At 39.6% G+C, this 27,888-nt stretch overlaps 1 protein-coding gene across 8 annotated transcripts in view; it reads right to left on the reverse strand.

The window, feature by feature from the left end:
- cacna1aa (calcium channel, voltage-dependent, P/Q type, alpha 1A subunit, a) overlaps positions 1-27,888 on the reverse strand; it is a 262,583-nt gene that overhangs the window by 168,020 nt on the left and 66,675 nt on the right. For all 8 annotated transcript variants that reach the window (XM_061885469.1, XM_061885467.1, XM_061885465.1 and 5 more), the window contains exons 2-3: positions 25,630-25,735; positions 25,400-25,539 (exon numbers count right to left, since the gene is read on the reverse strand). In XM_061885469.1, the coding sequence (XP_061741453.1) occupies positions 25,400-25,539; positions 25,630-25,735 (246 nt within the window). The remainder of the gene's footprint in view (positions 1-25,399; positions 25,540-25,629; positions 25,736-27,888) is intronic.

The raw sequence follows: 27,888 nt of genomic DNA on the forward strand, positions 1-27,888 counted from the left end.
ATAAAACGGCAGGTTCAAAGTTTCATGTGGGTCGAAGAGGAGGAGCCACAGTCACCCTTTACAGTGTACCTCTTGCTTGGTCCCGGGTTAAATTGTTTACTTGCTAAACAGAATTGCTGTTGTGACATCCAGTGGACATATTTACAACAGCTGTTTCTTTTGTAAAAAAAAAAAAATGCAGCTCATTTTAATATTTGGCAAACTCATCACGCGGGCCAAACAAAACCTGTTCGTGGGCCAGATCCGGCCTGCGGGCCATACCTTTGACATCCTGCATTAATGCATACTTACTGTTAATAGCGGCACCGTAATCACAAACTTTTGTGCCTATTTTGACATGATCGACTAGTAAATTGCTTCCTCGCTTCCTTGCTCGTGGAAGTTTATTCCATATCATAAATCGTGCCTCTTACCTGGATAGTAGAAGAATGAGGACGTATTCCGACGAGTTGGTCAACTTTGGCATCCAATTTAGACGCAGGAATGGCCAGAACGACTTTTGATCGCATTTATTTACTATTTAGAATGAACAAAAAAAAGAGAAACATATGTGTTCCTGTAAAGGGTTTGGCGACATATCACAGGTTTGTCTGTGTGCAATATAGAAAATGACTATATCGTGATATTCGAGTATACGTTCTCACGCAGTTGCTTTTAGCTGCGGGCATTACACTACAGGCGTTTATCACTCTTTCCTGTCTCTCCTTCTCAAATACAGCAAGTGCCACCTTTTTACATACGTCACATACTGTCAGGTCATACGTCACATACGTCTACGCCCTCACGGAGCAGAAAGGTAGCAGCATGGGTAACGTTAGCTGTGATGCTAGCGGAGCCGTGCGAGTGCTAATACAAAGACAGAAGGTGCGAATCTGGTAACAAATGAAGGAAGAAATAATTCCCATGAAAAACAGCAGGGGGTCCATCGTCTGGCGATGGTTTGGCTTCAAGTGGAAATATGTCGAACAGACAACCGTAATTTATCAAGTGTGGTGCTAAAGCGTTGCTACAAAAGTACCATTACTACAAATATGTAGCATCATTTGAAAAGTCACCTGCAAGAGAATGAAGAGTGCTTACTCCGCATTTCAACATCTCCATTCGGTGCCACACGCCCATAAAATCATGCACAGAAGTGCACTTTATTTGTTTTAAACTATTGTAGTGGCATTCTGTACAAAGAAGTGAACTTTATTTGGTGTTGTTTTGATATGTCATCTTAGTGACATCATGCACAAAAGTGCACCAATAGCTTGTTTTTAAAATGTCTTTGACAATCTTGCACTTTCTGTTTTGGAAATGACATGAATGTGTGAACCACTGCTTAATAATGTTTAATAAATACAGTTTTAGTCAATTGACTTAGTTGTGATTTCCTTCTCGGCATGAAAATTTGAAATGAGCATATATTAATGCAGTATGAACAAGAAGGTTTTAATGTAGACACAAAGAATCATCATACTGCTGTTATTATATGCATCAAGTGTTAATTCAAGGCTAAAGCAAAATATGAAGTTATGTATCGTGTATCGCGATATGGCCTAAAAATATCGAGATATTAAAAAAAGGCCATATCGCCCAGCCCTAGTTCCTGTTTTACATAATGGTTCAGAATGATAGGCAGAATTCCAAAAATAGAGCAGTTCACCTTTAACAAGACTTCAATGTCAAAACAACATCCATCCATCCATCCATTTTCTACCGCTTATTCCCTTTTGGGGTCACGGGGGGCGCTGGCGCCTATCTCAGCTACAATCGGGCGGAAGGCGGGTTACACCCTGGACAAGTCGCCACCTCAAAACAACACATTATAAATAATTATCTTCCTACCCATTATGTCTCAAACTCAAATCATCATTTTATGTGGCCCGTTGAAGCCCGTAAGTATCGTGTTTTCATGAAACACATCAACTTTCTAAGTAACTTCTAAAAATTTTTGCCCATTTGTGACTTGTGTCGAATTTTTTAATGTCAATATGAACAGTGCAAGTCCAAATTTTTCATATCCGCTGCTGGTCGGATTCATCGGACCAGAACGTCATCGAAAAGCGATAAGTATCATGACTATTCACCAAATTACACGGTCATAAAAGAAAACAGGGGAAAATAAAATGTTTTAGGAACTTACATGAAAGTTTTATTAGCTGTCTCTGACTGGTGGCCCACAGACACGCTCTTCAAGTAGACATCGAAGCAAAATATCCCGTAAAACTGACAGAGCCAAAACAATTGTCCTCTTCATTCTTAATCTTCTACACGCAATAATTTAGTTCAGAAAATGTGTCACAAATGCGCCAGCACTGAGACCGACTGGAGTGGAAGCCATGTTTACTTCTGCAAACATTGATGTGCATGCGGGTCAGATTGCATTCACATTAGAAATCACTTTTTTGGGGGAAACGTAAACAACCATGAAAGAGATTGGACTTGACAAAAAAATTTGAATTGGACATCTGACACCCGACCCTGCAGTCTGGTCTAAATAACACGTATTAAACAGCGTGTGCAATCTATACAATTGTGTGCACTATCAGTGGGCCTGGTGAGTGTTATCTACTAAGGCTGCGTGTATTGGCAGCCTTATTCCAATTACGTTTTTGCATGTACTACGCGGCTTTCACTATGAAGACACTCATTTACCGCACATTCACGTTATCACGCTCATATCTTTGGCCTTTTGTTGTTTTTTGAAAAGTGCAGCAGACATGTTCCCTTTTTTTCTGGCATTTTAGAGGCAGTCCTGCAGTTCATCTGCAATAGAACCCACTTTTTTTTTGCATACCGAAAGTGCATCCGGGGGAAACGCCGGCACTAACTGCGAGTGCGCTCTGGAAAATGCATATTGCAAAGAGTGTTTTTCATATCAATGAAAAAACAAACTTAATTTTAAAAAACTGTCAGCAGACCAAAATAATTATCAATTAAATCAGTTTTAATAAGCCTCTTAAAACAGTGGTGCCCAACCTTTTTGCAGCTGCGGACCGGTCAACGCTTGAAAATTTGTCCAATGTACCGGGGGAGGGTTTTTTATTTTATTTTTTTTTCATAAAGAAATACAATCATTATCAGGACTTTGACTTGGATTTGTTTTGCTTCCTCGACGCAGAAGGAATTTGGAACGAGCCAGAATTGAATGTAAGTACATGATTAATTTATTTACACACTATAATACAAAAACAGGAAAACAAAGGACGCGCACAATGGCGGATAATAAACTAGGCTAAACTCCAAACAAAACAGCACAATGGCATGACTATATACAAATAAACAAAATATACTATCTATGGTACAGAACAAACCAAAAACTTGCACTGAGGCATAAATACAAACAAAAATCTTACGTGGCGTGGTCGAAACAATAGACAGCGTGGCAAGGCATGAAGGTTGGCAAGGAAAGGTAGGTGCGTGGTCATGAGGGTTCAATACAAAGTCCGGTACAATAGGTAAAGTTCCCAGGCCGAGGAACAAAAAAAAAAATGGCTTCAATACTAGCTGTTGTAATTGGAAACAGGTGTGAGAGCTGAGGACCGGGGCGTGACTAGAAGACCAAGTGGAAACTAATGGGTTACTATAGAAACAAATAAAACCAGGAAGTGAAAAACGGGAAACAAGAGCCCAAAAAACAAAACATAACATGATCAAACATAAAACCTGATTCACAGGCATGACAATCATGTGTGCTTACGGACTGTATCCCTGCAGAATGTATTGATCTATATTGATATATAATGTATATATTGTGTTTTTTATGTTGATTTAATAAGAATAAAAATAAAAAATAAACATTTTTATTTATTATTATTATTTTTTTATTTCTTGTGCGGCCCGGTACCAATCGGTCCTCGGACCGGTACTGGGCTGCAGCCCGGTGGTTGGGGACTACTGCCTTAAGACAACCAGCAGCTATAAACTCAGAAAATAATATTGCTGAATCGACAACATGTTTAATATCTTTATTTTGGACAGTCCATATATTGTGACACATTACCATATAATACCATTATACCTTTATAATAATAATAATTCACAATTTTCCTAATATAAGGCCCTTCCTCCCTTCCTTTTTTGTATCCAGATCAAATAAAATGGAGTCAATGCAGTGAAATGAATCTTCTTTGAGGAGTGTTACAAGATAACGACACAGTGGATTTAATATCGTGGCAGGCTGGCAGCACATGGGAGAAGCTGCCTTGGAGATGGCGACATCCCATAACATCAGTCACATCCCAGCTTGCCTTAGAGTACTGCCTCCTTAGCGCTATCGTATAGCTATAACCGTAACTTTTGACTTACCAGGTAAACTGAAAATAAACTGCAGTATATTGATGTGGATAGCTGGCTAGTAAATGCTACATTTAATGAAAAGGGTTCATTTTTTGTGCAATTTTAATATCTGCTCAAAAGTTGACATACAGTGGGGCAAAAAAGTATTTAGTCAGCCACCGATTGTGCAAGTTCTCCCACTTAAAATGATGACAGAGGTCTGTAATCTTCATCATAGGTACACTTCAACTGTGAGAGACAGAATGGGAAAAAAAATCCAGAAATTCACATTGTAGGAATTTCAAAGAACTTATTTGTAAATTATGGTGGAAAATAATTATTTGGTCAACCATTCAAAGCTCTCACTGATGGAAGGCGGTTTTGGCTCAAAATCTCACGATACATGGCCCCATTCATTCTTTCCTTAACACGGATCAATCGTCCTGTCCGCTTAGCAGAAAAACAGCCCCAAAGCATGATGTTTCCACCCCTTTGCTCCACAGTTGGTGTGGTGTTCTTGGGATGCAACTCAGTATTCTTCTTCCTCCAAATACGACGAGTTGAGTTTATACCAAAAAGTTCTATTTTGGTTTCATCTGACCACATGACATTCTCCCAATCCTATGCTGTATCATCCATGTATCCATTTTGGTATAAACTCAACTCGTCGTGTTTGGAGGAAGAAGAATACTGAGTTGCATCCCAAGAACACCACACCTACTGTGAAGCATGGGGGTGGAAACATCATGCTTTGGGGCTGTTTTTCTGCTAAGGGGACAGGACGATTGATCCGTGTTAAGGAAAGAATGAATGGGGCCATGTATCGTGAGATTTGGAGCCAAAACCTCCTTCCATCAATGAGAGCTTTGAATGGTTGACCAAATACTTATTTTCCACCATAATTTACAAATAAATTATTTAAAATTCCTACAATGTAAATTCCTGGATTTTTTTTCACATTCTGTCTCTCACAGTTGAAGTGTACCTATGATGAAAATTACAGACCTCTGTCATCATTTTAAGTGGGAGAACTTGCACAATCTGTGGCTGACTAAATACTTTTTTGCCCCACTGTAAAGAGTAATTAAAACACACAAAAAAAATCAGTATCCACTATGCACACTGACAAACACTGTCAGGTCGATGAGGCACTTCCTCATTCACACCGTCGCCACGGTTACTCTGCCCTTTCTCATTCATAAGTGTTTCTATGGCAACAGCAACCTTGGCTCATTGATAGAATCTCTGCATCACCTTGGTAACAGAGCCAAAAGAGGAGTCGGGTTGTTTTTCCTTTGCCGCTATCTCTTCCGGGCATCAACAACTTCCATGTATTTAATATTGGGGCGACAATATGAGAAGCGGGCAATAACACCACACCCGCGCGCACACCTGCAGAACAAACAGGCGCCGGCTGATCAAACATATCGGGAATACATCTCACAAATACGCGCCGTAAAGTAGGTCACTGCATCACGGCGGTGTGTGCGGCGGAGAAACACACACAAAGAGGAGCGCTCATTACTTAGAATAATGTCCCTCCTCACAGGAATGTAACACATTAAAAAACAATCTTACATGCCCACTTGCCACCTGCGTTCTTGCTGACTGCAGCTAAGTGAAGCTAATTAGCTGTGTCTACTTGGCAAACCAAATACACTCAACTTATTTGGTTATTATGATGGTCGTGATACAAAATGCTCTCATGTTGTATTTACACCAACCTATAATAATTAGGATGTGTAACGGAGCCGATTTGTGTTGTTGCTTAGTCATTTTTTTCCGTACGATGACCGCAAAAACATAAAAAACAAGTGTGCTAAATCAGATTTTTTCAAGGGGACGGCGTGGCGCAGTGGGGAGAGTGGCCGTGCGCAACCCGAGCGTCCCTGGTTCAATTCCCACCTAGTACCAACCTCGTCACGTCCGTTGTGTCCTGAGCAAGACACTTCACCCTTGCTCCTGATGGGTGCTGGTTGGCGCCTTGCATGGCAGCTCCCTCCATCAGTGTGTGAATGTGTGTGTGAATGGGTAAATGTGGAAGTAATGTCAAAGCGCTTTGAGTACCTTGAAGGTAGAAAAGCGCTATACAAGTACAACCCATTTATCATTTATTTATTTACAATGTGATATTTATTAGACTCCTGTATAAACACACAGAGGCCCCAATCTGACCCCAATGTGGCTTCCAAGTCACTTGCATGCGCACCGTGGCCCCCAATCCCTACCCTCTGTTGCAAATCTTGAGATGTTTGTCGTAATATGTACAGTGGGGCTAAAAAGTATTTAGTCAGCCACCGATTGTGCAAGTTCTCCCACCTAAAATTATGAAAAAGGTTTGTAATTTTCATCATAGACCCACTTTAACTGTGCGAGACAGAATGTGAAAAACAAATCCAGAAATTCACATTGTAGGAATTTTAAAGAATTTATTTGTAAATTATGGTGGAAAATAGGTATTTGGTCAACCATTCAAAGTTTTCACTGATGGAAGGAGGTTTTGGCTGAAAATCTCACGATACATGGCCCCATTCATTCTTTCCTGAACACGGATCAATCGTCCTGTCTCCTTAGCAGAAAAACAGCCCCAAAGCATGATGTTTCCACCCCCATGCTTCACAGTAGGTGTGGTGTTCTTGGGATGCAACTCAGTATTATTCTTCCTCCAAACACGACAAGTTGAATTTATACCAAAAAGTTCTATTTTGGGTTCATCTGACCACGTGACATTCTCCCAATCCTCTGCTGTATCATCCATGTATCCACTTTGGATACATTGAGGATACAGTGAGAGCTTTGAATGGTTGACCAAATAATTATTTTCCACCATAATTTACAATTAAATTCTTTAAAATTCCTACAATGTGAATTCCTGGATTTTTTTTTTCACATTCTGTCTGTCACAGTTGAAGTGTACCTATGATGAAAATTACAGACCTCTGTCATCATTTTAAGTGGGAGAACTTGCACAATCGGTGGCTGACTAAATACTTTTTTGCCCAACTGTATATGTGCTTTGTAGGGTTGTACGATATACCAGTATTAGTATAGTACCGCGATACTAATGAATCATTTTTGTTATTATACCGCCTCTGAAACGTACTCCCGCACCAGCGTCAAGTCATGACATTGCTGGTTTTACAAGCAGATGAGCATGTTCGGCAGCGCACAATCACGGAGTACTTACAAGCAGACACGGTGTGTAGACAGAAAAGAGAGAACGGACGCATTTTGGCTTAAAAACTAATGATAAAGGTGAAGTAATAACACTGAAACGCCCACTGGAAGAGGTTTTTAAAGACATGGCTAGCTAGCTAACAGCTAGAGTACATCCGCCGTCGGCAGTGTTTTAGCGACTTCTCTGTCACCTGTGGTATCCCTCAAGGATCCGTCCTTGGCCCCACCCTTTTCACACTCTACATGCTCCCTCTTGACCGTGTCATCAGCCTACACGGAATATCATTCCACTGCTATGCCGATGACACTCAACCCTACCTGAAAACAAACCCAAACCTCTCTGCAGCCCTGCCATCTTCCACACTTACCAACTGCCTGGAGGAGATAAAGGCGTGGATGAAACACAATTTTCTTCAACTAAACAGCTCCAAAACTGAAGCCATTCTAGTCGGCACCCCACATCAGACTCAGTCGTACACCATCACCAGCATCACCTTCTCCGGCCACGACATTCACCTCTCATCCTCAGTCACTAATCTGGGTGTTACAATGGACCCTCACCTGACCTTTGAGGCTCAAATCAAACAACGGTGCAAGACCTCCTTCTACCACCTCAGGAACATTGCGAAACTCCGCCCCTCACTCACTCTCTCTACTTTTTCCACAGTGAGGCTATTTTATTGGATAATATGTATTTCTGGTTGAATAAAACTACATTAAATTGATTGAGTATTCTTATTTCATAATGCTTTTATTTGTAACCGTTTTATAAAAGCAATATATCACTCCACTCCATGGTATATGCTCATTATTGCACTCTAAGGGGCGTGACTGGAGTGATATATTGTTGAATTATTCAATATTGTTGAGCCTCTATACACCCTTGAAGTAACTTACAGTTTGACTCCTAAAGAAGTCTCTTATATCCAGTTTTCTTTTCATTGACATCCTTCAAAACCTACAGCACACACGCACGCAAACAGACACAAACACAATGTCAATCACAGCACTGATATTAAAATCCATCTAGCTACCGTGTGCCAAGAACAACAAATGCCGAACATGTTGACAACTTACACTTACTTACAACTTACACTTACTTCCAAGTTAGAACTTACAACTTACACCGAGTTGCACTTGTCACGCCAAATTTCTTCCCCCCTACAAAAACCTTTCCCCCATTTACTTCCGGGATCATGATTAATACAGACGTTTTGTTAACACTATATTATAAAAATATAAGGCTATATTAAAAAAATACAGACGTTTTTTTAACATTATGTTATAAAAATACAAATTAAAAAAAATAAAATTTACAAACACAAACTATGGGATGACGCATTTACTTCCAGGTTTACATTTCCTCATGTTTCCTCTTACGTCATCCCATAGCTTGTGTTTGTAAAAAGTTTTTTTTAATTTGTTCCATTTTTTTTATAATATAGCGTTAACAAAATGTCTGTATTTTTATAATACAGCATTATATTTTTATAATAAAGCATTAACAAAACGTCTGTATTAATCATGACCACGGAAGTAAAGGGAGGGGGGAAGGTTTTTGTAGCGGGGAAGAATTTTGGTATGACACACTGCCTCTCGTCCGCTCGCTAGCAACTAGCATGTAGGCTAGCTTTTACAAGCAGAAGGAGTGACAGCGGGGACAGCCAATCACACGTAAGTTAGCATGAAAGTGGCAACCAATCAGGGAGCGACATTTAGGTTAGAGGCGGGACTTCTCACAGAGACGACATTTAACCCTTTCTGTGCCATAATCATTGACTAAACATTACGGGCAGCGCTTGTATTGATAGTGACTACACAGTAGCGGCTGGATATTGGTAGGGACGTGTCCCTAGCGTCCCTACCCAATTCTACGCCCTTGCCTGACACAATATCTGTTTGCAATATTGGCTGCATTTCTGATAGTTGTTTGTGTGCCATGTTGTTCCAGACCACAGCAAACGCTACCCAGCTTGCCAAAAATTGTAACAAAACTATTAGCCGTTTCCTTTAACTTGGACACACACATCTATACCTTTGGCCATTAAAAGCCAGTAATTTCCAGGCATTATCTCACCTTCTGTGTAGCCTCTGATTTACTAATGGTTTCTAATGTTGTAAAAATGTGTAGAAAAAAAATACATTTTAACATTCCTGTCAACGAAGGTTTGCTTCAGCCTGCGACACATAGTAATTTCGATAGTAGACGAATATAGCTAATTTAGACACATACATCATGTGTTGTCTTCATTATAAGACTTATATATATTTTGTGCGGCTCAAGACGGATTAGTTTTTTGTATTTTTGGTCCAATATGGCTCTTTCAACATTTTGGGTTGCCGACCCCTGGGTTAGATCTAGTCTACAGTAGATTCTAGCGACGAAGCCCTAACTATTTATCGAGCAACAGTTGTTTTTTTCACTGCAATATCCAACCAATCTAAGTCTATTTAGCCTTTCTGTCTGGCACTCATCGAGGGCGGACGCTCCCCTTTCCTCTCCCTTATCTCTCCTGCTTGCTTCTTTGTCTTGTCTTGTCTTAACTTTCTTGTTGCCTCTTTTTGCACTGCTCTCCAAATCTAAACATTGGAACTAATTAACTGGCCTCAACAAAATTGACAGTACCTCGGGTTTGGGGGAACCTGTGTCTCTCATGGACACACACCTGTTGTTCTTGACTTTGGACTAGCGACTGCATGACACCAAGGCCGCGGAACAGAGACACGCGGCAGGCTTACACACAAATGCATCCACAAAAAATACACGCCACATACACACACCCCATTCCCCATGCAACGCCCTTGGCGCGAATCCCTTAGGGATGATGGATGGATGGGAAGTGCATGAAGAGCTGCAGCCTGCTACCGTGGCCCCCACCCCCTCCCTGTTACTAGATATTTTGGGATGCATTTTGTAATATGTATATGTGCTATGCTATGGATGTTTTTTCCCACTCTAGATTGTATGTTTTTACTCATCCCTCCCCAGCATTTACCTTTTTCCCATCTTTTACGGGGCGCCTTGTGGGGACCCACCAGCGTTCCTGTTCTGTAACCCTGTACACTGTTTTTTTGTCTAATCTTGAACGGGTTTGTGCTGAAAACAACGTTTCATTGTACTTGTGCAACGACACTAAATACCTACCTACCTACCAACCTACCTACCTTCCTACCTACCTACCTACCTACCTACCTACCTACCTACCTACCTACCTTTATGAGCATGAACTGATAAAGCCTACTTGGATGAGAAGGTCAAATCGAGTGTAGATGCTGGTGCCGAAGCCCCAACTATTTTCCTACAGCAAGAGGAGGGAGTGTACGGACAAGGATGATTCTGCCCTATTTTAGTGGGGAAAAAAAGAGCTGTTGGTTATTTGCAGCTCAACAGTTATTGTTTTTTCACTGAAAAAAAACCTGATATATTTTCGTCTCAACAGTTATTGTTTTCAAGGAAGCATCCTTACCTGTGCACGCCTTGCTCTTGTTGTAGGATAAATAGTTGGGGCTTTGCATGAGCATGAACTAATGAAACCTGCTTGGATTAGAGGCAAAACATCTTCTAAGACAAACAGAATAGTCGATCGATCGAATGCCCTGAGAATACAATGACCTGGATGAATGAAAACATCCATAGACAGATTTTGGTCGGATTTCACTTGATTAAAAGAACGGCAGTTGTTTTTTTTTTTTTTACTACATTCATTGCTGCTCCAACGGTTGTATATAAAAAAGCTGAAGGAGGGAGATGCACTGTTAGAATGGCTGTAAACAACGCGTAATTGGACTAATAATCAATAACGAGCATTAAAAAAAAACAACATCTAGCTTATTCCCAGGGCCAAATCACTTGGGTAATTTACTACAATTGGCACACATACACACACTTGGGCACAGAAAACATGGTTGTCCACAAATCAAACGACCATCCAACAACAAGGTTGCAGAGCGGACAGCCCATCTATTCACAGTCATGTTAAGCATATTTGTCTTTGAATGGGTGTGTAAAAAAAATAAATAAAAAAAAAGGCATCCGCGAGTCCACACAAGAGGTGGCACGGAAGAGGAAAGGAATGTTTGAAGTGGAAATGCGCACGTTTGTCCGTGCACATCGGTCAATGTGTTATTAAAGGTTTTGGCCAGAGGTGGGCGGAAAGGCCAAGCAGCTTTCATGTTCAAAGGGGCTAAAAAAACACATCACAAAGGTGTGTGATGTGTGTGTGTGTGTGTGTGTGTGTGTGTGTGTGTGTGTGTGTGTGTGTGTGTGTGTGTGTGTATGTGTGTGTGCGTGTGTGTGTGTGTGTGTGCGAGCCAGCCATATTGTTCAATTTCTGTCAGGGGTTCCTAATGTATCGAGGACATGTGGAGCTTAAGCAACTTACACACCGATAGAAAGGTGGACATAGTATTTTTTTTGCAGGAATGCCAACAGTGCACACAATTCTTAGTGTTTCACAGAAGTTTCCTCATTAGGGATGAAATAAATCACTTATTTTAGCAATCGAGTAATCAGACTTAACACAATATATTAGATTATGGCCTCAATGCGTATTTAAGATATGCGGTCCTCTCCAAGGTTTCTCATAGTCATCGTCACTGACACTGACGTCCCACTGGGGTGAGTTTTTCCTTGCCCTTATGTGGGCTCTACCAAGGATGTCGTTGCAGTTTGTGCAGCCCTTTGAGACACTTGTGATTTTGGGCTATATAAATACACATTGATTTATTGATTGATTGATATATATATATATATATATATATATATATGCAAAATACGATAAGGGTATCGCAACTGGCTCACCTTTACAGGTACTTGCCCCTGCACCATCTGTGAGCCTGTGGCCTCGCTCTCTTCATCTCTCCTTCTATCAAGGCACCATCGGGACTCTGCATGGCAGGGACGTCCTCCTCCCTGAGTCAAGACTAAGTTTGACCGCATATATATATATATATATATATATATATATATATATATATATATATATATATATATATATATATATATATATATATATATATATATATATATATATATATATAGTATATACAATTATATGATATAATACTGTATCAGTATATATTATATTCTGTTTATATAATATGTAAACATTGCATATATGTTATATTTTATATTGCTATTATGGTACATTTTAATTCTACTTTATACCTGCATTATCATTTCCATCCTTACCCTTTCCATACTTTGTAAATGAGCTACTTAGTGGAACAATTTCCCTCAAAGTGTGTCTAAGTCTAATTATTTAAAGTTCCAGGCACCGTGGCTTGTTTGTGAGAGCGAGAGCGGCCCTGCCAGCAACCTAAGGGTTCCTGGTTCGATCCTCAGCTTCCAACCAACCTAGTCAGTCAATTCCCCCTTGCTCCTGATGGGTCGTGGTTAGGGCTTTGCATGGCAGCTCCCGCCGTCAGTGTGTGGATATGTGTGTGTGAATGTGGAAATAGTGTCTTTGAGCTTTGAGTACCATGAAGGTAGAAAAGTGCCCATTTTAATAGTTACACTCATTTAACAATTGATATAAGTAATATAATTTATATACATAAAAAAATAAATTATAATCTAATTAATTAAATAGATTAATTATTGCATTTGCATTACAATTTGTTTGTCATTAAAGTTGGAACTAAGGATATCATTTTTAGGTTTTAACAATCCATACTTTTAGTCATGTTGACACTTGTATATGCATGAAGAATGTTAGTTACTATCACTTTTGTAATGTTGCAAATTTCCAGGCCAAAAAAGCAAGTATGAAACGCCCCACTTTACAAAATGTGCCAGAGTGATGCTGATTTACTGTATATTGGATTTGCTATAGACATGCTACTTATTAGCATTAGTGATTTTACATGACGATTTCAACACCTCCAAAATTGCTAATGCCATAAGACTTTGAAAACACACTTATGTAATTAAGTGTAATCTGCTTTTTAATTTTGGTATGCAACATTTTTGCTCAGTGTGCAATACGGGTGTCAATATAGTGTTTTTTTTTTTTTACACATAGTGCAATCGTTTCATTTGCAATCTGTATAAATGTATAAAGGTGTTACTATGCATTGCTCATGTTTCGTTGTTCATTGATTTTTTTGTTACGTTTTGCTATTTAAAAAAAAAAATCAGATTAATCATACTCTTCAAATGTGAATAATCACGATTAATCTCAGGTTTGTATTTTGTCAGGCTTGCCACTGACTGTTTGTGTTTTAGTTTCTCCTGTGTGTTTAGTATTTCCTGTCCTTAGTTCCTGTCTAGTGCTCTTATTTTGTCAGCTTCCTGTCCTGTTCCCTGAGTGTTGTGTTCCTCCTCAGATGCGGCTGATTGGCACCTGGAAAGACCCGTTGCCAATCAGCCTGCTCCTATGTGTACCTGCTTTGTCTTGTGTCAGTTGCTGGATCATTGTATTGTCGTTGCCACATGTCACTCTTGCCGTACTACCTGTTGTGTCGTTTTGTTTGTTTGTTTTCCGATAGCTTCCATGCTAAAGTTCCTTTTTGTTTTTGTAGTTCCCAGTGCTAGCTCCTTTAGTTTGTTATTCCGCCCACGTGCATGCTTTTTGTTTGTTCCTGTTCTATTATTTATATTAAATCATGTCTTCATATCCAATGCCTGCCTCCATCTCTGCATCTTGTGGTTCGACACCAAATAATTCTGACATATTTGCTTTTATTAAGAAGATTTGCTTAAGAAAATGCATTACAATTGATTTGTCGTTTAAGTTGGAACTAAGGATATCATTTTTAAGTTTATACTTTTAGTCATGTTGACACTTGTATATCCATGAAGAATGTTACCATCACTTTTTTCAGGACAATGGTACCTACACTTAAAAGCTCAATTGGTTTCCACGACCAAACTCACAACTCAAAACATTCATATCTCAAATCAACCCCAGCCATTGAAATTAATTGAAGTCAATTTACAAATTGGCCCTCTTCAAACATCAGTACTTTTACATATGCCATGCCTTTTAAAAGGAAAAACTGTCTTTCAGATAAGAAATATTGTTTGAAAAACATTACAATATCATTTACTACAAACAAATTATATAATATTGTCCAGCATTTAACCTGGGGAGCAGACTTTTCTAGGTCCTACGGGCTGCTTCATATAACAGCAAAAACTGTTACTGTCGGTTATGTTGCTCCCGGACGTCTTTGAGTGAAGGACAGAGGTCAGAGTTGACAGCCAGCTGTGGCTGTTTACCACAAGTAATGCCCGATGGTCCACTTTGTAGAGGACCAGACAGAACGAACTGAAACACCTCAAACAAGATCAGCAGCTTCTCCATATTTTCATGGATATATGTCGGTCTTTTGCACGTTTGTGGCTGCCTGCCATGGAAAGGGTGGCTATGGGGTCAGCTCACCGGCAGAACATGCTTTTAATGGTTTGTTTCTCTGATTTGGTTGTCTAATTTTTCTCCTTTGCACTAACTTTCTCAGTTACGGATTCGACATGTCACCACTTCGACCGTGGTGGCGAGGAGGCCCAAAATAGTCCTAAATTGAGGTAACACTGTATTTCCCTTGTTTATTATCAAAATACCAAAAAAAGGTTTTCAATGTTGGAGTGAAACTTGCCACCTATGTGTCACAATGTGTCATCCTTCCAATTGCAGTTTCACTCCCGATTTGTTGTGCACTGACACTCCGTCAGCTGCCATTGTCATCTAAATGTGACGCCGGAAAAAGCCTCCGAGCAACAGTTTTGCAAGAGTGTTAACAAAAGACTGCATGTAGAGTAGTCTATATATAGCAAAAGAGTAGGCTAAGGGTGATTAAGTACCAACAAACAGCTTTAAAGTGAGATGGTAAATGTCTTCATTGCTCAAGATGATTTTCAACTCTTAACATGTGCCTACATTTAAGCACAAAGGCTGAAAAAGGATTTTTAGCCCGAGGTACCATGCAGGTCCAAATGACTGGAAATCGGTGAAGCAAAGATTCTGAGCAGATACCTTCCTCAAACAATGGGATGCAGCTAATAAAGTTGCACAATAAACAGCACCTGTCCTATCATCTGGCCTCTTCTCATAATTAAGTAAAAAATCTATTTTTATCAATTCAAGCACAATATTACAGTCAAACTGGAGGTAAAGCACACCCCAATGAGTGAACCCCTGCAAAGATGTACTTCAAAATGTCAAATCCTGCTTCATAATATTGGATGATGACAATATTTATATCACAATATACAGTATGGGCCAAAAGTTTGGACACACCTCCTCAGTCAATGGGTTTTCTTTATTTTCATGACTATTTACATTGTAAATTGTCACTGAAGGCAGCAAAACTATGAATGAACACATGTGGAGTTATGTACTTAACAAAAAAAAAAGGTGAAATAACTGAAAACATGTTTTATATTCTAGTTTCTTCAAAATAGCCACCCTTTGCTCTGATTACTGCTTTGCACACTCTTGGCATTCTCTTGATGAGCTGCAAAGAGGTAGTCACCCGAAATGGTTTTCACTTCACAGGTGTCATAGTTTTGATGCCTTCAGTGACAATCTACAATGTAAATAGTGAAGAAAATAAAGAAAACACATTGGAATGAGAAGGTGTGTCCAAACTTTTGGCCTGTTATGTATATTGCAAAAAAGTATGCTATAAAATATTGCGTCATTTCAAGTTGTATTACTTTGTTAAACTATTAATCTACGCTACTTGCTAATTTACTGTTAATAGTCGATCAATTGATGTTACAATATATTGTAATATTGCGTCAATTATGGTTGTATAATTGTGTTAAATTATTCATCTACAGTACTTGCTAATTTTCTGTTAATAGAGGATTACTTTCTGTTGTAACATGGCTCTATCTACACTTTTAAAATGTACTGAGCACTTATTATTCGGTTGTAAGTTACCAATACATTACAATACAGTTTTAGACAATACTGCAAATTTGGGTATCGATCTGATACAAGGAGCAGTAATGACTATACCAATGCTGATACTTTAAATTTTCACGATCATTGAATGATTAGTTTGTGATCACAATTACAATCAGACAAAAACAAAGAATGGCAGTGTTTCAATATCTATTCAACATTTTAATTATTTCCTACTATTGGCTATCAGCGCGATCCAAACATTTGATCTGGTCATCCACATTGTGGCGGCAAACGATCTATCTTTGTTGTTGTTGCTGTTGTTTTTATCCAATTTGATTTTACGGTTTTGATTTTTTACGGTGTCCTTCAGTGCCCAGAAAGGCGCCTTATAAGTAAAATGTATTATTATTATTATTATTATTATTACTATTGGCTATCATTTAAATCCTTACTTTTTTCCCCCTAAAAGCTCTCCTGTGTCGACAAATTCATTTCCATCCATTTTTCTACCGCTTGTGCCTTTTTGGGTCGCTGGTGCCTATCTCAGCTACAGTCGGGCGGAAAGCGGCGTACACCCTGGACAAGACGCCACCTCATCCCAGGGCCAACACAGATAGACGGACAACATTCACACTCACACACTAGGGCCAATTTAGTGTTGCCAATCAACCTATCCCCAGGTGCATGTCTTTGGAAGTGGGAGGAAGCCGGAGTACCCGGAGGGATCCCACGCAGTCACGGGGAGAACATGCAAATTCCACACAGAAAGATCCCGAGCCCGGGATTGAACCCAGGACTACTTAGGACCTTCGTATTGTGAGGCAGACGCACTAACCCCTCTCCCACCAAGATTTCTTAGTAATAAAAAGATATTGATTTAACCATTGTAATATCGACCATTTACTGATACTAGACTTGGTGTTGATACTATTGATATTTGTATCAATCCGCACACCCATTTTAACATTCTAGAGCTCTAACTTAGATGTTTTCCTGCGGTGTATAGTGTAGCATGTTTAGTTATTCCTCGTCCCCAGTGTTGATATTTGTGAGAAACTTGTTTTACTTGTCGTCATTGAGGCGAGGATTGCTGACTTACTCGACATTAAGCCAAATAACTCCTTAAACAAATAATTATTTAGCGTAAGCCCCGTTTCAGCCACACTAAACCATAGTTTAAGGTTCGGACGGGGGGGTCGGTGGTCTTAAACGGTGGCATTGTGTGTGTGGGTGTGGACACGAATAAGGTTAGGTGTGACATTGCCTGGATAACCTTAGTGTACAAGGGGCCTTAGAAATGGCTTTGTACTGTGAAGGAATACAACGACAGTATTAAAGGGGAACATTATCACCAGACCTATGTAAGCGTCAATATATACCTTGATGGTGCAGAAAAAAGACCATATATTTTTTTAACTGATTTCCGAACTCAAAATGGGTGAATTTTGGTAAATTAAACGCCTTTTTGTTTATCGCTCTTTTTGCGATTACGTCAGAACGTGACGTCTCCAAGGTAATACAGCCGCCATTTTCATTTTCAACACATTGCAAACATTGGGTCTCAGCTCTGTTATTTTCCGTTTTTTCGACAATTTTTGGGAAACTTGGAGACAAAATGCCTCGCCGGTGTGTTGTCGGAGGGTGTAACAACACTAACAGGGAGGGATTCAAGCTGCACCACTGGCCCAAAGATGCGAAAGTGTCTGCCGCCAGACCCCCATTGAATGTGCCAGAGTGTCTCCACATTTTACCGGCGATGACAGACATGACACAGAGATGTATGGATAACCTGCAGATGCATTTGCAACGATAAAGTCAACAAAATCACAGAGGTGAGTTTTGTTGATGTTGACTTATGTGCTAATCAGACATATTTGGTAGCGGCGTGACTGCCAGCTAATCGATGCTATCATGCTATTTACCGGAAGTGCTAAATCAGAAATGGCACAGAGATGTATGGATAACCTGCAGATGCATTTGCAACAATAAAGTCAACGAAAACACAAAGGTGAGTTTTGTTGATGTTGACTGCCAGTTAATCAATGCTAAAATGCTACACTAATCGATGCTAACATGCTATTTACCGGCGATGCTAAAGCAGACATGGCACAGAGATGTATGGATAACCTGCAGATGCATTTGCAACTATATTACGTTTCCTTCCAGCCACATTTAATGCGAAAAAAACACTTACCAATCGAAGGATTTAAGTTGCTCCAGGGTCACGAGATGCGAAAGTCCTGATCGTTTGGTCCGCACATTTTACCGGCGATACTAAAGTAGCTATTCGGCCATGCTATGGCTATGAATAGCGTCATTAGCTATTCGCTCAATAGCTTCAGTTTCTTCTTCAATACTCCAACCATCCGTTTCAATACACACGTAATCTGTTGAATCGCTTAAGCCGCTGAAATCCGTCGCTATATCTTGCTGTGCTATTCGCCATTGTTTGTTTACATTGGCAGCACTGTATGACGTCACAGGGAAATGGATAGTTGCATCGCAAATAGCGAAAATCAAGCACTTTAAAGCTTTTTTTAGGGATATTCCGGGACCGGTAAAATTTTGAAAAAAATTTCGAAAAATACAACAAGCCACTGGGAACTGATTTTTATTGTTTTTAACCCTTTTGAAATTGTGATAATGTTCCCCTTTAAAAGCTCTATCATCGGCAACAGTTATATGACTAATACCGCACATCGTCTACACTGCATAGACCCCAGCATTAAAAGCATTACATTTAACCATAAAGCACCACAATATGTCATGGGCGATATTTATAGCCTGAGAGTGGACTAAACTGTGAAAAGATATAAACCTTCACTTTCATCAGCAACATTATTTTTTACAGTTACAGTAGTGGAGAAAGGTCATCACCCGGTCATAAACTGTACACCAGTCTAAAAAGCTCTGCTTTGCTTACTTACAGCGTCAAATCCTACAAATCCTCATCCCTGTCCTCTCACTATATGCTGCACTTTATGTCTTACTGACACTCGTCTTAAGTCACTCTTGCCAGGATGATCTTGGCCTCATGATTGCTCCTACTAAAGCGAAAGGACACTCCGTCTGGATGAGTATGCATTAGTGTGCAAATTTTAAGGAAAAATGGGAGGGGCTTACCGTATTTTCCAAAGCATAGGGTGCACCGGGTTATAAGGCGCGCTGCCGATGAATGGTGTATTTTCGATCTTTTTTCATATAAAAAGGCGCACAGGATTATAGGGCGCATTAAAGGAGTCATATTAATATTATTTTTTTTCTAAATTGAAAACACTTCCTTGTGGTCTAGATAACATGTAATTGTGGTTCTATAGTCAAAATGTTGCATAGATGATGTTTTATAGCTCACCATCAAACCGCTTTCTGACAGTCGCTTACGGACGCGCCATTTTGTGGGTGGGCTTATTTACGTGGCTCACCTACGGCAGCGTCTTCTCCCCATCATTTTTGTTGTAGCGGTGTAGCGTGCAAGGACGGGAGTGGAAGAAGAGTCAAAAGATAGAGCCAACTGTTTTAATGACATTCAGACTTTGCTTGAATCAATAACGGAGCAGCATCTCCTCATCCGGAAACAACAAAAAGGACGGAAACGCGTCCCGTGAAAAACAGTCCGACCAGAACTCCAATAACCAAAGTTCCTTGGGTGAATAATGTGAACTCACTACGCAGGTATGTTTTAGCGCTTTCATGGCGAGTTTACTGACAGACTTAAGTAAGAACTAGTGTTGTGCCTATACCAATATTTTGGTACCGGTACCAAAATTATTTCGATACTTTTCGGTACTTTTTCTAAATAAATGGACTACAATAAATTGTATTACTGGCTTTATTTTAATAAAAAATATTATGGTACATTAAACATATGTTTCTTATTGCAAGTTTGTCCTTAAATAAAATAGTGAACATAGGAGAAAACTTGTATTTTAGTAGTAAGTAAGCAAACAAAGGCTCCTAATTTAGCTGCTGACATATGCAGTAACAGATTGTGTCATTATCCATTCTATTATTTTGTCAACATTATTAAGGACAAGCGGTAAAAAATTAATTATTAATCCACTTGTTCATTAACTGTTAATATCTGCATAGTTTCTCTTTTAACATGTTCTATCTACACTTCCGTTAAAATGTAATAATCACTTAGTCTTCTGTTGTTTGATACTTTACATTAGTTTTGGATGATACCACAAGTTTGGGTATCAATCTGATACCAAGTAGTTACAGGATCATACATTGGTCATATTCAAAGTCTTCATGTCTCCATGGACATATTTCCTGAGTTTATGAACATAATACAAATTTAAAAAATTGGTACTTTTCGGAGGCGATATAGTACCGAATATGATTCATTAGTATCGCGGTACTATACTAATACCAGTATACCGTACAACCCTAATGAGAATTTGAAACAACTTTATATTAGAAATGACAACAGCAGGGATGAATGTTCCATAACGAGAAGATAGAGAAGAAAAAGAAGCCCATCAACTATGTCGTCGGTACAGACTCCTAAGGCAATTTTTCAGGATTTATGCAGATCCCAAATACAGATCAGCAGGTAACAGAAGGTGAGAAAAATTAATTTTGCATAAAATGCCAGATAATATGTCTTACCTTATACACACACCATAATAATACTCGTATGTTTAATGCGCCGACAATCCACCAAGGGGTGCGGCTTCATAGCTTACCAAAGTCTTACCAAAACATTTTGATAGATTTTTGAGCGCCGCATGTAATGTTCTATATTTTCAATGGAACATATAAAATGTTGGTGTTGTTTACTTGGGTCATATGCCCATCATACCTATTCCCATATATCTCTTATGCTTGACTGCCAACTACTGGTCACACTTATCATTACAACATGTACCAAATAAAATTGCTTCAAGGTCGGTGAGAAAAAACAGAAGTATTGCATACATTAGGCACACTGGGTTATTTGGCACACTGTCGAGTTATGAGAGAAAAAAAAGATTTTATGTGCGCCTTATAGTCCGGAAAATACGGTACTCAGTCTTGTGTACACAACTCATCTTCCAGCAAAGCAAATATCTTTCCACGGTCTTTGTACGATTGCATGTTGTTGTGAATCCTGATTGTTGTGTTTCCTGCAGCACTCCTTCACCTTCTTCCCCCTCTCCTCGATGTCTGTTCCCCCTGTGTCCCCCCTCCACCCTACTCTGAGTGCACTATATTGTCGTGGCATTTGTTCACTACCCAGGCAGCAGGCTGCCTGCGGATCTGCTCTGTGATCTGACTGCTGCCTCGCCTGGGATGGGGCCATTCATTAGAGAAAAGGGCACCGGCAGCAACACAGGCGTGCACACAACATACGGTGAAAGACATGACCTCCTGTACAGTATATGCAATGACCTGCACACTGTGACTATGCATTTGGTATATTTAGGTACTCTGACAAGATATACATTTAGGGGTAGGTACCGTTTTCGGTACTTTTATCGCCACCTACCGAACTCTGTCGGTACTATCGGGTATCAATTCTCGTAAAATTAATCAATGTTATTTTTGGATTCCTTGGTTGCAGACTCGGATGGTTCAATCAAGGACTCGAGCACAACTCAGAGTGGACTCGGTTGGACTGCCTCGAGGTAATGTTGCAATTTTTTATGCGGAAAAAAACAGGTATGAAAGGCCTCACTTTACAAAATGTGCCAGATTGATGCTGATTTACTGTATATTGGATTTGCTACAGACATGCTACTTATTGGCATTAGCGATTTTACACGACGATTTAAACACCTCCAAATTTGGTAATGCAATAAGACTTTAAAACACAAGTGTGATCTGCTTTTTAATTTTGGTGTGCAACATTTCCGCTTAGTGTGCAATATGGATGTCAATATAGTGTTGTTGTTTTTTTTACACACAGTGCAATCGTTTAGTTTGCAATATGTATAAATGTGCATGGGGAAACAGTGGCGTTATTGTTCATTGTTTTTTTTGTTTGTTACGTTTTGCTAATTTAAAAAAAAAAATCACATTAATCATATTTCTGATCTGTGAATTATCGTGATTAATCACGGGTTTGTATTTGCTTGTATTCATAATATTTGCTTAAGAAAATGCCTCAAGATTTGGATAAAAAAGCAAATTGGTAATCGGAATGTCATACAGGAATGTTTAAATGTTTTACTGAACTGCAAGTCATTGATTTGCTCAAAAGTTGGTGACAGTAAGAATTAATTGCACATTTTGAAAGTCTTTGCAGTAATAATGCAAACAAGGTACAGCTAAATGAATAAATAAATGATAAATGGGTTGTACTTGTATAGCGCTTTTCTACCTTCAAGGTACTCAAAGCGCTTTGACACTACTTCCACCTTTACCCATTCACACACCCATTCACACAAAGATGGAGGGAGTTGCCAGTTACTAATCAATGTATTATATATTTTATATGATGTGAAATACAATGCAAAGAAGAGTGTCATCATGATATGTAGAACAAAAGAAGACAAGGAACTCTCTTTTCCTTTATTCTATCGGTCAGGACAGGTGCTGAGTGTGTGTGATAAAACTAAGTATCTGGGGCACATCATTACTGATCTATTGGGTGATGATGATGACCTATACAGACAGTGGCGTATGCTGTGTGCCCAAACCAACATGATGAGTAAGAAATGTTATTATTGTACAAATGATGTAAAGATCAACTTATTCAGAGCCTATTGTACTCCTTTGTATACTGCCCCCCTGTGGGTAAAGTATAAGCAGAAAAGCTTTCAGAAACTGCAGGTTGCTTATAATGATTGTATGAGGCTTCTCATGGGAATTCCAAGAAGCGCCAGTGCAAGCCAGATGTTTGTTAGTGTTGGGGTGCCCACTTTCTCAGCGTTGCTACGCAACCTTATGTATAAGTTTATGTGTAGGGCATCTGATTCTGAAAATGACATAATCACTGTGTTAACGAACCCTGGCTGCAGTTCTGTTAGATACTCATCTGGACTGTGGAACCATTGGCACACATGCTTGTATGTTAGAAACTGACATTTGGGCTTTGTTGTTTTGTTTTCTAATGTTTTTTTGAAATGTTTTGTATTTTTATATGTTTAATAGATCTTAAGGTCTGCAATAAAGATTGATGATGAATGTAGTAAACACAGTCATAAAGTGCACTATGACAATCTGTATTTATTATTCTTTAGTTTAACCAGTTGTTTAAGCAAACAAGCTTGTTTACCTCTTTCGATGACATTGCTTATCTGTTTTTTTGGTACAACGTGACTCCAGCTCTTTGTAATTACTTACAGATTTCCAATGTTCCCAAGTCAGCAACATAGAATCACATCCAGCCGGTAAGTGCAACTTGAGGCTCTTGTTTATCAATTACAGTTGATGATTCCCTGCTGTAATTGTGCCTCTCCAAAGTATTGTATGACGGTTTAGCTGTGGTGATGTGAATGACATCTTCTTGTAGGACTTGGTCTTCACAGATGTTAGGTGTCCTACATGCGGTGGCTGTCGGTTTAACCAAAGCATATGTTTAACTTAAATGTGGTACTTTTCTTGCCAACATTGACGCAGGTAAACTGCCAGCATAGCGTTCTCTTCTGCTTTTTGTCGATGTAGCATTCTTGCTAGCGCCATCCTCAAGTATGTGTTTCGCTTTAAGATGCTATTTTAAACTTGATGTGCATGGATGATAAGAACTTTTGTCGCCGCAATAATATAAAGTTACCACAGTTTTATCTAAAGTTGTGTTTTGAAGCGAAATTGGCTGCCTCTCATTGTCATCACATACCGTGCAATAATGTGAGCGTCCTCCAGGTTGAGCCTTAACCTGGAATAACATATATGATAACGCAATATTTTTTTTTTCTATTAATCACATGCGTTAACGTTGATAGCCCTAGTTCAGAGGTCGGCAACCCAAAACGTTGTACGAGCTATTTTGGACCCAAGATACAAAAAACTAATCTGTCTGGAGCCACAGACATCCACAAAAAATTAAAATCCGTATATAAGTCTTATAATTAAGGCAACACATGATGTAAGTATCTATATTAGCTATATAAGCCTACTATCAAAATGACTGTGTCGCAGGCTGAAGTATATCTTCGTTAACAGAAATGTTGAAATTTGATATTTATTCTACACATTTTTACAACATTGGAAACCATTAGTAAATCAGAGGCTACTAGGAGGTGAGATAACTCCTGCAAACTACTGGCTTTTAATCGCCAACGGTATTGATGTCTGTGTTCTAGTTAAAGGAAACGACAGGCTGTCTTCTTTTAATAGATTGATTACAATCTTTGGCAAGCTAGGTAATGTTTGCTGTGGTCTGGAACAATATGGCACACAAACAACTATCTAAAATGCAGCCAATATTATATACAGATGATGTGTCATGAGACTTGCAAAACTAAATTAAATTATATTAAATGAACTCAAAATGAGGCATAATGATACAATATGTACATACAGCTAGCCTAAATAGCATGTTAGCATTGATTAGCTTGCAGTCATTCACTTACCAGATATGCCTGATTAGCACTCCAACAAGTCAATAACATCAACAAAGCGCACGCACAGCAGAAAACTTTTGGTGGACAAAACAGGACAAAGAAGGAGTGGAAGATTTCACATGTAAACAAACTGTTGCGTCACAGCCCACACTATGGTGAGTTCAAGAACCGCCGAAATCAGTAGGACAAAACGGTGTTCACCAAAAACTCTCATCAGTGAAGCATACACACAAAAATATTGTTCAGTGGGCTTTCTAACAATTGCGAAGGTTTGGGTCACGTTTGTCCTCAAACAAAAGTTGCTCCAATGACGTCGTCTCACGGCGATCAACGATAAAATAGCATTTTCTTGTCGGGAGACCGACTTGCCATGGCTTTGGACATGGGCTTTCCAAAATGAACCCTTTTCTTTGTGCATTCATTCTCAATATTTATTTGTTTGTAGCTCAATAGTAAATGCGTTAACATAGATAGCCCTAATTAAAAGACACAAAAGTACCAAAAATTGGCACTGTTGAGTACCGGTATCGATTCCTATGTACCTTAAATTGGTACCGTATCGATTCAAATTTGAAAAGTAACAATTATTGTATACATGAGATTGTCACTTACCCTGTGAGCACCACCACAAAGTCCATCACGTTCCATCCGTTCCTCAGGTACGAATTCTTGTGGAAGGCGAACCCCAGCGCCAGGATTTTTATCCCAGACTCAAAACAGAAGATCCCGATGAAATACGGCTCTGTGTCGTCCTAAGGAGAGAAAGAACACGCCAACCAGGTCGAGATAAGCAGGAAACTGCTCGATCGTACAATATAGTGCATCAAATGTGTCTTTCTTACAAGGCGTTCAGAGAGCGGCGTCTTATCACCATCGGGCAAATGTTGTTCCAGGGCCAGGACGATGCAATTGGCAATGATAGTGGCGAGAATCATCCACTCAAATGGAGTGAGGGAAAACAGTCAAGGAAACCCAACAATGCACACATCATGTAGAAAAGCAATGTAACTGCTACCATTATTGTTTTAATCATTCCAAAATCCCCTGATGATCACGGCTTTGTTTTCTTTTGAAAACTTTTTCAGTCGAATAATACCCACATTTCTCAACTGATTCAAACCATTCCACCATCGACACACTCCACTCAACCTGAACATTTTAATCACCAACTTTGTTGCTTTCAAAAATCCGGCTTTCAATTGCCGTATGTCTAGTGTTGTCCTGATAGCGGACCGGTACTTTTCAGAGGCGGTATGGTACCGAATATGATTCATTAGTATTGCAATACTGTACTAATACCGGTATACCGTATTTTTTGTCTTGGGCATGACATTAAAGTGCATCCGGCAGTGGAGGCTCATCTTTGTGGTCTTTAGAAACTAGGAGGTCAACCTCTTTACTACTGGTACCCCAGGTGGCCCTTGGCAAAGGCCTAGTACCTGACTACGTCCTAGCCAGGGATACGGTGAAGACCTCAACGGCGGAACAGTCGGAAGACGGTAGATGTAAGAACGACTGCAACAGCTGCGATGGCGGAAGAAGGCACCCCTTCATCTATGTGGGCCCAGTTATGGGGCAATAACAACCCAAGACCTCAACGGTGGAACAGACGGAGGATGATTGCTAACCCTATGAAGCGTCACAACGGCTGGATAGCGGAAGAGGGCTGCAGCAGAAAAGGGTCCCCAGTCGTCTTGGACTCCATGCAACTGGACCCTGACCTAGATCTGTCAAGGATCGTGTGGTGTGTCTGTGCACCGGTCTCCCCACGTTAAACAAAGTCAAGCACGGGCATCCTCCATAAAGGGATACCCCCCTACCAGGAGGATCGTCATACTCGCTTCGAGTGACCGCCGATGATGATACCATACAACCCTGATGTCTACTATTTTTTCTTTCGACTACTGCACCCACATTTTTCAACCGATTTGAAACGTTCCACAATCAATACATTCCTTGTAGTCAGACAATCAGGCTACCTAAAAAAAAAAATAATACAAAATTAATATATTTTTTTAAAATTCTCGGTTTTCCCAGCATTCCTGCTTTCCCATAACTTTTAAGAAGTATTTCTACTTCCATATTACATTTACAATCCTTCTAGCTCATTTAGGGCAATTGAACTATTTCCACGTTTCCAGAAATTCCCGGTTTTCTTTAACACTTATTCACTAGTAAAGATGTAAGTTTGGATCTGAGGATGTTGCTGACTCTATTAAAGATGTGGATATAGGTCTGGAGGATGTCGTTGTGAGTTTTTAAAGCCCTTTTAGACATCCAACATTCCAAAATCAAAATGCTCCTTAGCATGCTAACATTAGCTTGCTAAATTTTTTAGCTAATATTGCAGACCTACACCTCAAAGTCTTATAACTTGGTACTGTACGGTTGGCATGCAAACATTAGCCTTTCAGTTAGGCTTGCACATTTCAAAACATTTAATTTCTAATGAAAGTGCATATTCCACTTTATTAAGGCCATCTCTACATTAAGCCGGATAACTCCTTAAACGAACACTTATTTAGCCACACTAAATCGTCGTTTAACGTCCGTCCCCCTACTTGGATAATATTTTAACACGAGTGTATTTCTTGAATCTCTGGCTCTTAGCTTTGTATGGACTCATCAATCGTTTACAAACTGAGTTCGGAGAGGAAGTGAGGCCAGAAAGACCGCGGCCCATATAGAAAGTGACGTCAGAAAGAACGCGCCACAGCCATTGAGTCATCCAGACATGCCGTTGTTTCTCCTTTCGTATGTACAGACACTTGTGGAAATCGCACATGAATACCTTAAGACAAAGCGATTGCAGCTATTTGGGATACAACAATTCTCAGACGGCAAGATAACTTTCGAATGTCCAGGTCAGCCGTGGTTCCACTTACCGAAAAACTTTGTCCATTTGTTGAAGCAGAAACAACGAGAATGCGGCTCCCGTGTGTCACGACATGGTTTTCGCAGCTTGCTGCGAGGTTTGTTCTCCCAGGATGCAAACGGACTTGCAGGTAGGAACATATTTATTAATCAATTAATCCCTCACATCACAAAAGACAGGAACCAAACAAAAGGAAAGCGTGCCGTTCGCACGAAAGGCTAAAGAA

Source organism: Nerophis ophidion, linkage group LG23 (genome assembly GCF_033978795.1).
Source record: "Nerophis ophidion isolate RoL-2023_Sa linkage group LG23, RoL_Noph_v1.0, whole genome shotgun sequence".
Classification (NCBI taxonomy): domain Eukaryota; kingdom Metazoa; phylum Chordata; class Actinopteri; order Syngnathiformes; family Syngnathidae; genus Nerophis; species Nerophis ophidion.